This window comes from Leucopleurus acutus, assembly GCF_964270905.1.
Source record: "Leucopleurus acutus genome assembly, chromosome: 20".
Taxonomy (NCBI): domain Eukaryota; kingdom Metazoa; phylum Chordata; class Mammalia; order Artiodactyla; family Delphinidae; genus Leucopleurus; species Leucopleurus acutus.
Window position 1 is genome coordinate 1,722,563 of NC_139162.1, and position 15,963 is coordinate 1,738,525.

A 15,963-nucleotide genomic window follows, 5' to 3' on the forward strand; every position below is an offset into this window, starting at 1 on the left:
CGCTAAACTCTGTGTCAGACCGGCGCAAGGCAGGGACCGTGGATAATTAAAGTGCACACTAAACTCTGTCAGACCAGAGCAAGGTAGGGACCATGGATAATTAAAGCAACTTGGGGGAGGGAGGGACTTCCCCAGGGGTGCAGCGGTTAAGAATCCGCCTGCCAATGAAGGGGACGTGGGTTCGAGCCCTGGCCCAGGAAGATCCCACAGGCCGTGGAGCAACTAAGCCCTTGCGCCACAACTACTGAGCCTGTGCTCTAGAGCCCAGGAGCCACAGCTACTGAGCCCATGATGCCACCACTACTGAAGCCCACGTGCCTAGAGCCCGTGTTCCGCAACAAAGAGAAGCCACCGCAATGAGAAGCCCGCGCACCGCAACGAAGAACAGCCCGTTCGCCACAACTAGAGAAAGCCTGTGCGCGCAGCAACGAAGACCCAAAGCGGCCAAAAGTAAATAAACAAACAAAAAACTAACTTGGGAGAAAAGTTCCATCCACTCAATTGAAGGAACACTTCCAGTCAAAGTTTACTCTCCATGTTTAACCCAGAATGAGGTACGTTCGTTTTCATGTGTTGCGTATTACTTTTAACTGTAACACTATCTCAGTCAGAAGAATTTTCTTATACACTTAGAACATTAGGACTCAGAAACAAAAAGATTTTAATTTTCAATGTATATACATATTTTTGTTCTAAAGAATGGATTACTCAAAAAGACTTCTAAAGATAAAACCATATTACATTAAAATGAAATTCTGTGACAAGCAGAATGCTGATATGAATGGAAAGAGGAAAAAGACAAAATGTCTGATTCTTGAAAAAAAGAATTTTCCTGCATTTTTTAATAGCTTAATGGTGGGTATCAAATTGACATGGTATAGATTCCACTGGCTGCCTTTTAAAAAGTTACAGTATAACAGCATTAAGATGTTAATACTTACGAAATTCAAGTTATTGAATTTACCATGTCATCAATAGCTCCCTCTAATTATGCAACGTGAAGACTAATTTAAATCTATGTTTTACAATCAATACTGATATCAAAGTGCAGTGCAAAAAACTGCATCTGTTACTTGCTTGTGGTCAAGAATAATCCAAGAGATACGGCAAGTGACCCCAGGCAACGACTCACGCTGGGGGAGGACCACGGCCCCCGGCAGTGACACGGCAAGGGCAGCCCCTCAAAGGCCTCGCTCCCACTGGCCGCGCTGCCCCATGTCCAGAGAGACACACAGTTAGGAGCTGGTTCTCTGTGACCCTAAGGTTCTGGGCCCTATACGGATGCTCCCCAATGAGAGCTGTGGGGAGAAGCGCTGGGGGCGGAGGTTTACACTGTAAAATGCAGCCACCTTAAACTCAAGCACATACGAAAGTTCACATGGTGTGGCCAGACAGCAGGGTGAGATACAAACGTTTTAATAAACTGATATTTTTAAAATCCCTTGAAAACCAGTGATGTTGTGGTCTGTGTTCAAATTGGCAGTACTAGTTCAGCTTTAAATAGACCAGCCTAGGCTCAGAATCTCACTTGTAGCATCTGTCTGCTGATACTTCAAAAGAGAACACGGCAACTCCAGCTGGAATTACTACCAATTCCAAATGAACGGAATCCTGGCTAAATTACACGTTCCTGGATTATGTCTGTCACCAGAACAGCCTTAAGGAGCAGATTCGCTGGGTCAGGCCGCGAGTCCGCAGGAAGGACGAGGACGAAATCCCAGAGGCCCTTTAACCAACCACCCTGTGCTGTATCGAGTTTGGGCCAAGTAGGCAGTACGTTAAAGTAGAAAAAGATCCAGTCAACAGAAAGTTACAGAACAACGTACTTCCAAGAGTTTGATGAAAGAAGAACGTGGTCCGTGCTCCTCTCAAAACTCCCAGGGCTCCAGTGCCCGAGGAGGGGCCGCCCTCTGGCTTCCAGCGGACCGCCCGAGAGCAGTCCAGACCCGTCCCAGAGCCCGGAACTCGCCCCCCGTGCTTCCCAGACACACAGCACCTGAGGCAAAGGGGGTGCGATGGTGCTGGCCTCCCTCAAATGCTCCTTAAAAAGGCACACCTTGACCCCCGCCCCGACGCAGTGCCCCCTGCTGCACAACCCAGGCACAGAGACCCAGGTGGGCGGAGGCAGCAAGGTGCCGGGTGGCACCACGGTGTCCGTCCTCTGAGGCCCATCAGGACGACACAGAGGGCCCCCTGCTCCTGAGAAAGCGCCCATCACTCTGGCCATGGACGGTGCTACTGCAGCCAGCGGACCTTCCCAAGCCACCGAGGCCGGCCAGAGTCCATTCCGAGCCACACGTCCTGAGGCTCAGCGCCTGCCCGGCCACGGCACTGAAGAGCCCCTCATGGTGGCCATTCACCACCCGCAGGAGGCCACGGGACCAACAGCAGCACTGAGAGTTGCCAGATCCACAGCCTGGGGACCTCCCTGGTGGTGCAGTGCTTAAGAATCCGCCTGCCAACTAAGCCCGTGCACCACAACTACTGAGCCCGTGCGCCACAACTACTGAAGCCCACGCGCCTAGAGCCCGTGCTCCACAGCAAGAGAAGCCACCGCAATGAGAAGCCCGCGCACCGCCACGAAGAGTAGCTCCCGCTCGCCGCAACTAGAGAAAGCCCGCGTGCAGCAACGAAGACCCAACGCAGCCAAAAAGAAAAAGAAAAACAAAACAAAACCCACAGCCTCTTAGGAGGAACCCTGACACGTTTACGGACAGAAAAACAGAGCAACTAAAGACACGCAACTGCCATTAAAATGAGTTACTGTCATTCAACTGAAAGAAACACTAATAACTGGAAGAAAAACAAAACAACAAGTGAGCGAGCGTAAAGACAAAGCATGACATCACCAGCCTGTGATGGAGGTCAGACCTCAGGGGCAAAGGCCACCTGAGTCCCCAACCACAAGGCCAGAAGCGGATGCAAGGTGGCCAGCCCGGCAGTCCGAGCACAGCTTCAGGACCCAGCACCCTCCTGCTCCAACGTGGGCCGGACAGGCCTGGGGCCTCACGCAGCTGCTGGCTGGCAACGCCGAGCCTCAGACCACCACCCAGAGGCAGGATCTGAACTGAACACAATCCCGAGGGGCCCGCCTGCAAGTCAGCTCGTCACGTGTCCCGGGCACCTCCAGAGGCGGGGACGCAGGTTCCACAGCCCACCTCATCTGATGGGGACAGGCGCTGAGCACGGCCGTGCTGACCAGGTGGCCCCGGGGTAAGAAGGCAGATCCCCGGCCACACTGAAACCTGCGTCCCTGGAGCCACAGTCCCCACGTCTACCCTCTTAGGACCACAGAGCCAGTCCGGTTCGGCAAGGAGCCACCCCCAGCGGGGCCCCAACTGCTACCTAAGTTCCCAGGACAGAATCCTGGTGGTGACAGAAAGGCCGGGCTCCTCACCGAGAGACTCTTCAATGCAGGCCCCGCACAGAAGCTCTGCTCAGGGCATGACCTGTCTGGCCCACGAGCGTCGGCTACCCCAGCTTGCATGGTTCACGTGGCAAGCTAAGGCCGAGTATCTGATAACCAGCAAACCACCGAGGAAAACCGCTTCCTGAGGTCTGGCTCAGCAAGATTCACAACTCTGCAAGGACTCCAGGTGACCTGGTTTGTCACCGCAGCGCTTCCAGAACGAGAGCTCCGCCCACCCTGCCCGCTGCTGCCACTGAATCCCGGTCCCGACCCCGGTCAGGGCTCAGGTCTGAGAGCCACTGCCCAGGGACCGTCCGCGGGAGTTAAAAGACCATTTCTGTCACAACATTTTGAGACATCTTCGGTGACAAGCGATGCTGGTCTCCTTGTCACTCCTGGTGAACTTTCCCAGCTGTCCTTTCAATGCCTGAAAAGAAAGCCTAAGAGCTTCCCGTTCTTGAGGGTGAGTATACCCGAGGCTGCGTCCTCACCATGGCAGTAACGAGCACGACTTAGGCTGCACCCCAGCCTTCGCCTGCAGACGCCAGGCAGATGGTGACAGTGACAGTGAGCCAGCGACGTGCTGGCCCACCAGGCAGAGGGAGCAGCGCTCAGGGCGGCGTCCGAGGTGGTCCTGGCCCAGCTCCTGCTGCTGCTGAGCCCAGGATGCCCTCCACCTAGACAGCTGCCCCGGGAGCCTCTCACAAGGCACGTGCAGGCACAGAACCACCGTTCTCACTCTGACCGTCCCCGGGCCCACCTGCCTGGGCCACCCTGCGTCGTACCTGAGGCGCCGTACGAGGACGAGGACGGGGTTCTCCTGGAGAAGCTCTTGACGGCCAGGCTCTGGCCTCGCTGTTTTCGCCGCCAGGCCGTCCGACATTTGGAGTCGATGCTCTGTTTGATTCGATACCAGTCGGATTCCGTGATTCCAAATTTATAGAAGAGGTGACCTGCAAGAACACACCCGAAGGGAGGCTCTGTGAGGCACGGGCCTTCTGCGCGGCTGGCGGTCAGGGCGCAGCGCCAACAGGAAGCGTGACGGACGAGAGTCGCCTCAGGCCTGCCTGTCGTGTGCAGTGATCGCTTCTCATTTATTCAGCTTTAACCTATCTGACGTGATCCACCCCCACCAGATGGAGTCGGGCAACAAGCTGGAGGTGAGGGTTCGCACAAGCGTCCTGGATGCCCCGCGCTCCAACCGTCCACCCTGATTTCACGCACGGCCTCTAGGGTTCTGAGGCCGAGATGGAACGCCAGCTCGTTCCTCCTTGCTCATGCCTGCCTGGCTGCCTCCTTCCCTCTCCTCTCAAATCTGGGCTCCAGCGAGAGCTCAGTAACCCTTCCCTCAACCAGCCCACTTCACCCCAGAATCCTCCCACCGCCAACCCCGTCCCGGCGCTCTAACACTTTAGAGAACTTAGATGCTGATGGCGTTTACACCGCTTCCCCCACAAACACGGGGTTCTTTGCTCTCCTCGTCCATGCCTGCCGAGAACCCAGAACGTCCAGGCACACGACAGATGCTTACACATTTGTTGCCCAAATGCTGGTTACAACTCAGCTGAAGACTTTCTCCCACTGCTACTTGAGTCTGAGGCCTACGGAACTTCCCTTGCCTCTCCGTCTGCCTCCCTCCATCAGAATGAAACTCCCTAAGGGCGGACATAATCCACTCCCTGGGGCCCCACCCGCATGCCCAGCCCGGCCCAGCCGAGTGGGCATCACCTCCACTGGACCGCTGGCCGCAGAGGGCAGCGCAGCCCTCTGGCACCCTCGCTGTCCGCCCCTGCGCCACGGCGAGCTCTCAGTGCGGGATGTGGGCATCTGAGACCACTTACCAGCAAGGAGGAAACCGGGTGGCAGATGGAGGCCCCTCCCTGCCAGCCCGCCCAGCTCTCACTGGACCACTTCACTTCTTCCTTGTGCTGAATCAACAGGGAGTAACGGTCAGGAACACGGGAACCACAAAAAATGATTTTCAACAGGGTGACCTCCTTTCTAGCTGGTCATGAAGCTTTGCTGATTAACGGGAAAATAAATGCATGAAATTCAAAAATTTAATAATAAAAAGATTCAGCTCAGGGCTTCCCTGGTGGCGCAGTAGTTAAGAGTCCGCCTGCCAGTGCAGGGGACACGGGTTCGTGCCCCGGTCCGGGAAGATCCCACATGCCGCGGAGCAGCTGGGCCCGTGAGCCATGGCCGCTGAGACTGCGCGTCCAGAGCCTGTGCTCCGCAACAGGAGAGGCCACAACAGTGAGAGGCCCGCGTACCGCAAAAAATAAAAAATAAAAAAAAGATTCAGCTGGAAAACTTGCTGTTTTGGCTACTAAGAGCACCCAGCTTGGAGCGGCTGCTGAGAGCTCATTTGATGCCCAATCCCTAAACTCTGCTCTGTGGAGAGCGCAGACCCTAGGAATAATCAAAACAAAGGAAGTCTTTGTTTTCTTAACTACTGTATTAAGTTTCTTTTGTCTTGGAAAGACACTTAACTTTTTTGTGAACATAGCCTAAGGCATTTTTGACTCCAAACAGAAAGACAACCAACGCGTCTGTCACCTTGATAAAAAGAAATTGGGTTAAGGAGGGGCAGGGTTTACAGGATCAGAGAAGATCAACTGCAAGGTGGTCTCAGCCCCACTTTGTCCTCCTGCAGAAAAGGAGGCGGCGCCTCTTCGCCGGTTTCTAGGTCATCTCTAAGCTAACTGAGTCATCGCAATATTTACTGAGACGGCTCTAGATGCAGGGCGGGGCTCACGAAGCTCCGGCCAGTTACCCACACGAGTGACAAGAGAACCCAACTACCAACTGTAGTTACCACAGAACGCAAATACTGACTGAGCCCAACTATGAGAACAAGCCGTAGAGTCACAAGGGGACCCGACCACTAACTACAGCTCTACAGTCACAGGAGGAGCCAACTACCCACTACAGCTGCAGAGGAGCCCGAATACGGGCGAAGAAGTGGCGACCACACGCGTCCACCCACCTCATTAGGCACCTGCTCCAATACAGAAGGACGCCCTGCAGGCCACCCTCAGATCCCCTCATGCCTTCCCACGCAAGGAAAACACCTTCCGAATGCCTCTAGGGATTAATGAGATCATGCAAAATTCCAAAGCTTGCTAGTAATAGAAGAGAATATATACAACACACACGTGGGCACACAAGCATAAGAAATGAGTGAAAACATTCATACTTAAATTCAACTTTGTAAAAACCAATCTGCCAGTTCAAAACCTGGCTTACATCCTTCGAAGAAAAAACGTACATTCGTAGAGTTGTGCATTAGCCATTTTCAAATTCTTCTAAGACATCTTATTACATAGTTCCTTCCAACAGTGACTCAAGACTCCAGCTCCATGGCAAATGCCCCCGGGAAGCTGCCAGGAAACACTAAGGAAGGAGCCAGCAGCACCGATCCTCCCCCACCGAGAGCCGTGCTGCAGGAGGGCACAGGGGGCTCGGCTCCGCCCCCGGAGCCTCATGGGTGGGCTTCCTCTGACTTTGCTAAAAGCGTTCTTCAACTTTTCTGCCAACCCTGAGCAACCTCAGCTGAGTGAAAGGAGGAGGAACCTCTTACAATGAGTGATAAAAAGATTACTTTGAATTAACTGGTATTTCACACTTGTTGAAGCATTTTATCTCAAGTCATTTGATGCTCCTAAGAAAACCTCATGAAATAAGAACGTCAATCTCCTCACTTCAGCTCCAAACCGAGTTATCAGTGAGGAGTGAGAACCAGCCTTAAAATTCGGGCCTCCGGCGCCCACCCAAGTGGAGAAGAAACGGCCACAGAAAGCCCAGCAGCGCCTCCCTCTGCCCAGACGGCAGTGGGCGCCCGTCCGCAGACGAGCCACGTAGCCCCCCAGCAGCCCGGGGAGACTAATGCGCTGCTCCCAAGTGCTGCCCGGGCACCCCCCGAAGATCTGAGCGGGTTCCTGTCCCTGCTGACCACCTCCCCCTTTCCAGGATGCCCATCGCTGACACTGGTGGTTCCCGGCTCTCATGTGAGCCCCACGAGGGGCTGAGATGCACCGCAGGGAGGACAGACAAGAAAAAAGGCGCGGGGCTTGGAATCCTGTGTACTCAGGGAGGGGTGTGGGGTGGCGTGGGGCTTATCGGTCACAATGGAATGAAAACCAGGGCACTGCTAACGTAGCCTCGAGTTCCAGGGAGAGGGAAGCAGAAACCTGAGTGCTGGCAACTGACTTCTTCACGTGACGGTCTCAGCTCCCGTGTGGGCACCGCAGAGTCCAGCGTCCCGGACACAGAGCCAGGCTGGCCCCCTCTCCCCACACACGGGAGCCGCAGGCACTGGGCACAGCACTATGAGTGAAGCCGCTCTTCGGTGATGAGGAGAGCCCGGTGGCCGCGGTCGGCAGCTCCAAGGTTGCTGTGAGCCAGGGCACCCACTCGCGTCCGTTCTCACAGGCTCTGTCCCGCCACCAGCCCACATGAACCACGACTTCCTCCCAGCTCCCAGAGACACATGCTGGGCCCAGAGGAGCCTGATCATCCAGGTTCCAAAGAACCCAGGCCCTGCGTACTGTGCTGAAGTGTCCCCCAAAATTCATGTCCATTCCAGGACCTGGGAACGTGACCTCCCTTGGACACAGGGTCTCTGCAGATGTGATTAATTAACTGCAGATGCAGTCACACTGGAGTACAGTGCGCTGTAAGTGCAGGATGACTGCTGCCCTCAGGAGAGGAGACACACAGACACACACACAGGAGCAGATGGCCGCGTGACGACGGACACGGAGACTGGAGTTACGCTGCTACAGCCCACAAAGGCCACAAGCTGTGGGCCTCTGCCAGAGGCAAGACAGACTCATCCGTAGCCCTGTGAGGCAGCGTGGCCCTGCCGGCGCCATGGTCTCAGCCCCGTGGCCCCAGACCCAGGCAGGGCACCGTGTTGTCGGCGGAGCTCGGTACAGCAGCCCCGGGCCACTCGGGCAGCCTGCCGCACGCGAGCGAAGCCCCGGCAGCAACACCATCTCTGCCCCGGGGGGGCTGACCCGACGACAGTCCTCCGTGGACATGTGACTGCTCCATCTGTGCCCAACCTGCTGGGGGGCTCGTGGGATCTCACCACGTCGGCGCCCCCCTCACAGAAGTCTTCAAGGACCTGTCGACGCTGGGGAGCGCGTCCACCTCATCTCTGTTCTCATCAGATCAGCCAGGCGTGTCCCGCAGCCTAAGCAGACGCCTATGTGACCCACCAGTAAAAACCCTAAGAACTAAGGCTATAACATTCTCAATTCGAGGGGGAAAAAGGCAACTGCTCCATTCTTAGGTCACATGCCTCATGAAAGTGTGGCCAATTTTTTTTCAGTTACAATAATGATCTACTTTTGCACAGAGCACACGAACTACATGGCTGGTTATCCAAATTTCTGGGAGGCCCGTCAACCCTTGGGAACCCTGAGGAAGGTGGCATCCCGCACGACTTCGCTCTCCCTCAGTAACCTTGTTCCCTCTCTAGAAGAAGTGCCTATGTGTTTCAAAATGCTGGCTTTTTCCCTTAAAAAAGAAAGGGAGGAAAATACTTCTGACACTCAGAAAAGAAAAATGTAAGTCCAGTCTTGTCCACAGCGAGGTGGGCGTGGCTGGCGGTGGCAAATGTATTCTCTGGGTCAGGAATTCCTCTATTTTAAGGACACCCACAGGCTTCCCCTGCCTGAAAAAGAAACTGTAGGGACTTCCCTGGTGGTCCAGTGGTTAAGACTCTGCGCTTGCAATGCAGAAGGCACGGGTCCGATCACTGGCTGGGGACCTAAGATCCCACATGCTGCACGGCGAGACCAAAACATTAGAAAAAAAAGAAAAACAGAAAAAACTGTAAGCTAAATGTACAGGGCAATTTGGGCTGCTTACACACAGCAGCTGTCCGCACAGCTCCCAGCCAGCCCCCAGACACTCCCCACCCTTCTCCCAGGCACAGGAGCCTCCGAGAGAACGCAGGCAGGCCGGCCTCGCACCAAAACACCCTCCGGCCCACCGCTGGCTCCACTGTAAGCACGACCACCCCGCTTCCTAGAGAACCGGTGACCTCTGCAACACGCAGCAGCCATGGCGGCCCCCAGGTGACCCTCAGTCCAAGCCTGACATTCCGGCTCATGTTTCCAGAACCCCTGGCATCAGCCGGCATGCTGTGAGGGTCCCGGCTGGCACCGTGCTCTAGAGCGGGGGCGCTGCCTGCCATGAAAGCAACATTCTTTTGGAACACGGTCACGCCGATCCGTCCGCATTGTGAGAGCAGTTGCTTTCAGAGCCAGGCAGGTACGACCCAGGCCTCACAAAGCCTAGAACACGGACGGCAAAGCCCTTACGCACCTGTCAGTTGGCCTGGGCTCTGCCCGCCATGCCCGGCTTTCTTCCCCCCCCCCCCCCCGAGGGCTGACCTCAGCGCGTCCCACGGGTGGGTTCTCAGGAGCCACCCCACATGATTCCCAGCCTCCGAGACACACACGGGGACTCGGAATGGCCGGGGCCATGAGCTGGGGACCAGGAGGACGAGCCCCCTGGGGTGAGGCAGGGACCGGACGCCCAGCTGAGTACCTGTCAGGAAAACCCGCAGCCAGGCCACCCCCCAACTTCCACCAAGGTCAGTGTGCAGACACAGGAAAGACAACTCCGCCTGTGCATGAAGGCTCCCGGAGAGCTCCTCTCCCTGCTTCTCACCGTCCGCACCCAAAGGCCCGGGGATCGCCGTCAGAGCTCTGTGTGAGCAACGAGGTCCCCCGGGCAGGGTGGCACCCCTTCTCTATTGTGAGATAGTGAACTCTGGGTAATTGGTTTTCCATTCCGCTTCGCTAACTCAGACCCTCCAGCACCAGGTTTGTCAGACGTGACCACCTAACCCTTCTGCCGGAAGCCTACGTGCTTCTCGCGCGTCTTTATCGTCAGACGTGACCACCTAACCCTCCTGCCGGAAGCCTACGTGCTTCTCGCGCGTCTTTATCGTCAGACGTGACCACCTAACCCTCCTGCTGGAAGCCTACGTGCTTCTCGCGCGTCTTTATCGTAAGCCGTGTCGAACGCCTTCTGGGTCGGGCGGGCTCTCGGGTGAAACCAGGCCAGCGGGTGCTGACGAGCAGGTGTCACCCGGACGATGTCACCCGGACGATGCCGTCACGACAGACTCCAGCCTGCGCCACCCTCACAGCCACGCGGGGGATCTAGATCAGTATGACGAGGTCCCCGGCCCCACCAGCGACGGCAGCCCAGAACCCCAGCCTCTAGGACAGGGACAAGGCGGGTGGCCTGCCTGTGCCCTGGGCAGCCCTTCCTAAAGGAAACGTTCAATCCGCAAAGGCCTCTCTTGGCCCCGTGCCCAGGTCTGACCCAGAGCCCCCTCCCCCCGACAGCATGGTCCCAGCCCCAGCGGAGCCCTTCTGCGGCCGGCACGGGGGCGGCGGCAGACACTCACAGCGGATGCCGTAGATGGTGAGGGGGTCGAGCTGCTTCTTGCCGTGCTTGCCCTGGCCCGAGAGGTTGGAGACGGCCTGCACCTCGCGGTGGAAGAGGTAGTCCAGCAGCGTGAGCGCCATCTTCTCGGCCGTGCGGCAGTTGGTGCTGATGTGCAGCATGTCGGAGGGGATGATGGCGCAGCGCACCCGCATCTCGGGGTTGTTCTCGTCCCCCAGCCACGTGCCATTGGGGTAGTCCTCTGCGAGAGAGAGGGGTCTCGGTGAGCTCCGGCCACTGCCCCTGCTCTCTCTACCTCCAGCGAGGCGGCCCGGGCTGTCTCCAGGACAGGCAGGGGGCCCACAGAGAGGAACAGGGCAGCTGGCGCTCCTCCCGCCCAGGAGGAGAGGCGGGAGACCCCTGTCTGCGAGCCCACCGGCACCCCGCCAGCTCCGTCTGGGATGAGGGACGATTTGGGAGGCACACAGTGCGCACTGGGCCTCCCGGCTACACCCTGACCAAGTGGGCCAGCGCCCCCCACCCAGCCTCCCTCTCTGTCACAGCCTCCCAGGAGTTGCAGGATCGACCACGTGTGTGAAAGGGCTTAACGGCTGTCGAACAAACATCAACTTTAAAAAGCCTTATCCTTTGGCAAAAGGAAACTCCACTTATGATCACAAATCAAGAGAACTCTTGACTCGCTTGGACATCTGGCCGCTCTCCAAACGCTCCCTTCTGATCCTAACGTGGAGGCAAGTTAAGGTGTGAGAGGCGGCCCCTGAAAGCACCAGCGCCGGGCGGCGATAAGGGGGAGAGTTAGAGCCTCCAAGAGGGACGCAGCTTCCTGCCGAGGCCGGCGGGCCTTTAAGCCGTGTCCCAGCCAACAGGGTCATCACCGTTTCAAGATTTCTCACGCGATTTGTTTTGAAATGTCCTGATATTTACATTCTGGCCTCTACGCGCAAAGAAGGCCCCACAAGGGCAGCCAGCCCCGCCTGGCTTTGCCGCAGGCCTGGAACAGAGCACGAGGCCCAGAGGCCGGCCGGTCTGTGACTCGCACCCCCTGCCCTGCCACGCCACAGGCAGCCGCTCCCAGCCGGGCTCCTGAATCACAGGACATCCTCCGACACCAGGCGAGGCTCTGCAACCCCGTCAGGACAACCATGTCACCGATGGGCCGGGGCGGCCGCTGGAAGGGCCGGGGCGGCCGCTGGAAGAGCCAGGGAGGCTGAGCTCCTGACTTCAGCTAAGGACAAAGAACAAATCACAGATCTGATTTTTGGAACTCGGAATCAGAGATAAGTCAGAAGAATCATTTCTCAGGAACACGGATGGTTTAGAAGTGAAGAGGCAGAGCTACGAGCACAGGCTCGGATACGTGCAGTTTTCTCGCCAGCAGCCACCTGTTACGTTCACCTGCCTACAGGAAAGCTAGTGGACACGTGATCTAAACGTGGATGGAAAGCGACTTTTAGAGGCGCTCTCAGTCATCCCTGGAATGCCAAGAAGGCTCCAACTCCTGGAGAGTTTATTAGTTTACCTACAGACACTGGGCAACTCTATGCCTGGCACTGGGTCTAGTGCTCAGGATCTAAACCCTCAGCGAATGTAGGATCATAGGCTTAATTACACCAAACAGAGTGGAAGGGCCACCCTCCCTCCACCTGCGGCCATCAAGCCACAAGCAAATAGAGGGAGGGACAGGGAGGGGAGTGGGAGGGGAGGGGCAGGCCGCTGCAGGAGGGGCGCCGCGTTGGACACAAGGACAGTGGGCTGCAGGCTCTACCCCACTGCCACGGGGCCAGAGAGCCCTGCGCTTTTCTCAGAAACAAGTACCATGAATTCTACAAGGCCGGCTCCCGCATTTAGATAATATCTTTAAAGCAAAGTAAACGCTGGGCAGGAGCTCAGCATCATTTTCCAAACCGCGAGTCAACATCTCATCAAAGTGACGCTGAGCGTGCGTGGAGGTGGCGGGATGGCCGTTCCGTCCAAGAGCGAGGCCGGCTCGGCTTCTCCATCACTGACTCCGACTGAGAGCCGGCTTCCCCGGGGGCTGCCCGCACACGCGCCCCCTCCTCGGCTCCCCAGCCCCGGAAGCATCCTCTTTGCCACAGCCCTCGCACATGCACCATGACAGAACCAGAGGCTGCGGGGCTGGGGGTTGGGGGTCAGGGACAGAGTCCTGCCAGCCCCCAGCAAGGGGGCCTCGGCTCTCTGGCCGGGGCAAGGAGCGCCCCACCTGTCCAAGCCCCAGACCTGGCCCTACTGCTCCAACAGCGATGCGCCAGAGCAAGGGCCACCTTCCTTGCAGACGCCACGCCGGACAGCCTCAGCCTCCCAGCTCCAGCGACAACCGAGAAAGGCGGGGCCACGCCACGCCATCCCACGCACACAGCGGGGTCACACGTGGGTAAAGGCAGACACTGTCAAACTGATCCAGGAGGAAGGAACGAAAAAGCGACCTCATCTATTAAACTTAATTCTTAGGAAGGCAAAACACCAAGTTAAATGAATGAAAGCGTTCACAAAGGAAAGCCAAGCCTCATTTTTACGTAAAGAATGACCATCCTCAGACCGATCAGAAACTCCCCAGTCTTCACGGATGATCTCTGCGAGCTGTGCTGCAGACGAGAACATGGAAAGGGCCGGACGGGCTCAGTGAGGAAGCGACCGGCTGGCCACCGCGAGCGGGAGGGCGCGCGTGGCCACTGGAACGGGCTCTGCGGGCCCGCGAGGGCTGTTTCCTCGCCCAGCCCCCTGCTGACACGTGGCCACGGATGAACGCCCAGCCCCAGAGCTGGCAGAAGGGCCTCCAGGAGTATTACCAGGACATTCTGGAGGAGGAAACATGGCATTTTAAACTCCTATAGAAGTTATTATTTCAGGGAATACTGCTCCCCCCAAAAAATAAATTAGTCTAAAAATTAACTATTTTCCCTCCCTATCACTCCGGAAAATAATGGCTTAAACATCTCTGGTAATGTAGGAAATTGTCCAGAAAGTTTCTTTCAAACACCTCAAAAGTTTGCAAGGCATTTTATAACCTGTCTACAACCTAACTTCCTTAATGCTGTGAGTCTCAGGTGTGTGATCATCTGACCAGCAAGAAGCCCGAGCTAGGCGGACAAGAAACACAGCCTGCAGCAAGTCTGACTAACACAGCCATTGTCGTGGGAACAGAGGACCCCTCCGGGGGCAGGGAGGACCAGGGCTGCACGGTCACTGCCGAGGCACTCCCGGGAGACGGCAGCGCCTCCACGCTCCCTGGCCCAGACGCTAGGGCGCACAGTCCTCACCCAGGTGCGCGGACCACAGCTGCTGACTCCGCCCCAAGTCACCTCTGACCCGACCCGAGAGCCCGAGCCCAGCCTGGGCCCAGCTTCCCACCAGTGACAATGAATCACGTCTTTAAAATGTAAAACAAGACGGAGCACCAGCCCACATAAATATTTGAGAAATCTGCCTTTTGACAATTCAGAAAGGATATATTTATTTCACTAAAATAGCTTGGTCCAGTTTTGGCATCTGAAACAATAGATTCTAGGGGCTTTATTTAAAAACTACCAGTTAGGTTGTAAGAAAAATAAACTTGCTTTCTATTCCAATCATTTAAATCTTTAATTAAATTAACTGACATTTCTAAAAACGCTATTCAAAGAAAAACCTTCAGCAGTAGCTTCAACTTTCTTACCAAACAGTTCAGAGTACAAATGCCTCTTGTGAGGGTCTATTTTAGTTCTAGGAAAATGAAACGCACGGGAGAAAGCCCCAAGACGACAAAGACGGCCACAGCCTCAGGGTCGCCGACTTGACAGAGAGATAAAGCAGCTACCTGTGCCATGCCTCCCCGCTCCCCACCCGCTGACACGCACGCATACATACGTGTGCATATACAGAACACACACGTCCATACAGGCACGCACAGACACGCACCGGCACAAGTCCCGAGGCAGTTGATGCACACACCAGCACGTCCACTGACCCAGGGAGCCTTGGTTCCGAGCCACTCGGCTGGGCCCGGGCCTAGGCGTGGGAGCTAATCGCGTGGGGCAAAGACAAGACAGTATCTACTCCGCGCCTCCTACGTGCCAGGACTTCACATGCCTTACTGCAACTCAGGGACTCTGAGAAAACGCGACACAAGGCGTCACCACTCCTCCAAAGCAAAGGGCAAACTGCGAGTCCTCCGACAGCAGCCTGCATGCCCTGCACACACGTCACGCAAGCTGGGAGGTCACCAGCACTCCAAATGCCACCCCGGAACCAAGCCCAGCCCAGCGCCCGGGCTCTCTCCAAAGACACCAGTGTTCCGTCCAGGGGGCCCCAGAAGCCTCTAAGTCCTGTGCGGGCAGCTGTGATGGAGGGAAGGGCCCCCAGGATGGGCCACTCAGACACTTGCTGCCTTGGCTCCCAGACGCCCCGGGCGCCAGTCCCCCTCGGCGATCGCTCACAACAGGCTTGGTCTCTGCAGCCACGAGAGGGGACCACCAGGGAGGCGTTTCAGTCTCCACCCAAGGGATGGTGACGACGCAGGCTCTGAGGTGAACGGGGTGTCCACACACGGCCCAGGGGGTCACATGAGGTCAGGCCCTCGAGGCCGGCTCCAGCACCTCTGGGCCAGCCTCAGAGGACACCTCATGCCCACGAGCAGGGATCAGGCTGTGTTTCCATTGGGCTTTTATAAAGGCTGCCCAAGCTGGTTACGAATTTCTCTACATGTGAGGTGCGGGCTGGGGGTGGGGGGGACCAAGTGTCCCCGGGAAGGGGCTCAAGGAGGCTTTCCAGAACAGGCCCTGTGGGCTGCCTCTCAGCATGGACCACACTCCGTCCTCAGAAGCTGTCGCCTGTTTCTGAGCCCTTCTGAATTAAGGTGTTTACACCCTGACTGTGAGCCTCATTCAAGGGTGACACCTGCAGTGAATCGGTAACACTCCAACCAACCACAGAACCTGACAGCTTGCCCTCCTGGCTTTAGACACAGTAAACTATGTGCCTGCAGCCCAAGCACCTCTGCTTCTTTGGGACTGACGTGACATCTTTAAGCTATGGACAGATTGACAATTTGGGGTTTTTAAACTGGGAATTTGAAAGCATTAGGTTACATACAGGACAATGCTGTAGGGAAAGGGAAAACACAA

The 15,963-nt window shown here is 56.5% G+C and overlaps 1 protein-coding gene across 2 annotated transcripts in view; it reads right to left on the reverse strand.

Moving 5' to 3' along the window:
• BANP (BTG3 associated nuclear protein) overlaps positions 1 to 15,963 on the reverse strand; it is a 75,472-nt gene that overhangs the window by 28,952 nt on the left and 30,557 nt on the right. For both annotated transcript variants that reach the window (XM_082862281.1, XM_082862280.1), the window contains 2 exons: positions 10,845 to 11,084; positions 4,195 to 4,362 (listed from right to left, as the gene is read on the reverse strand). In XM_082862281.1, the coding sequence (XP_082718407.1) occupies positions 4,195 to 4,362; positions 10,845 to 11,084 (408 nt within the window). The remainder of the gene's footprint in view (positions 1 to 4,194; positions 4,363 to 10,844; positions 11,085 to 15,963) is intronic.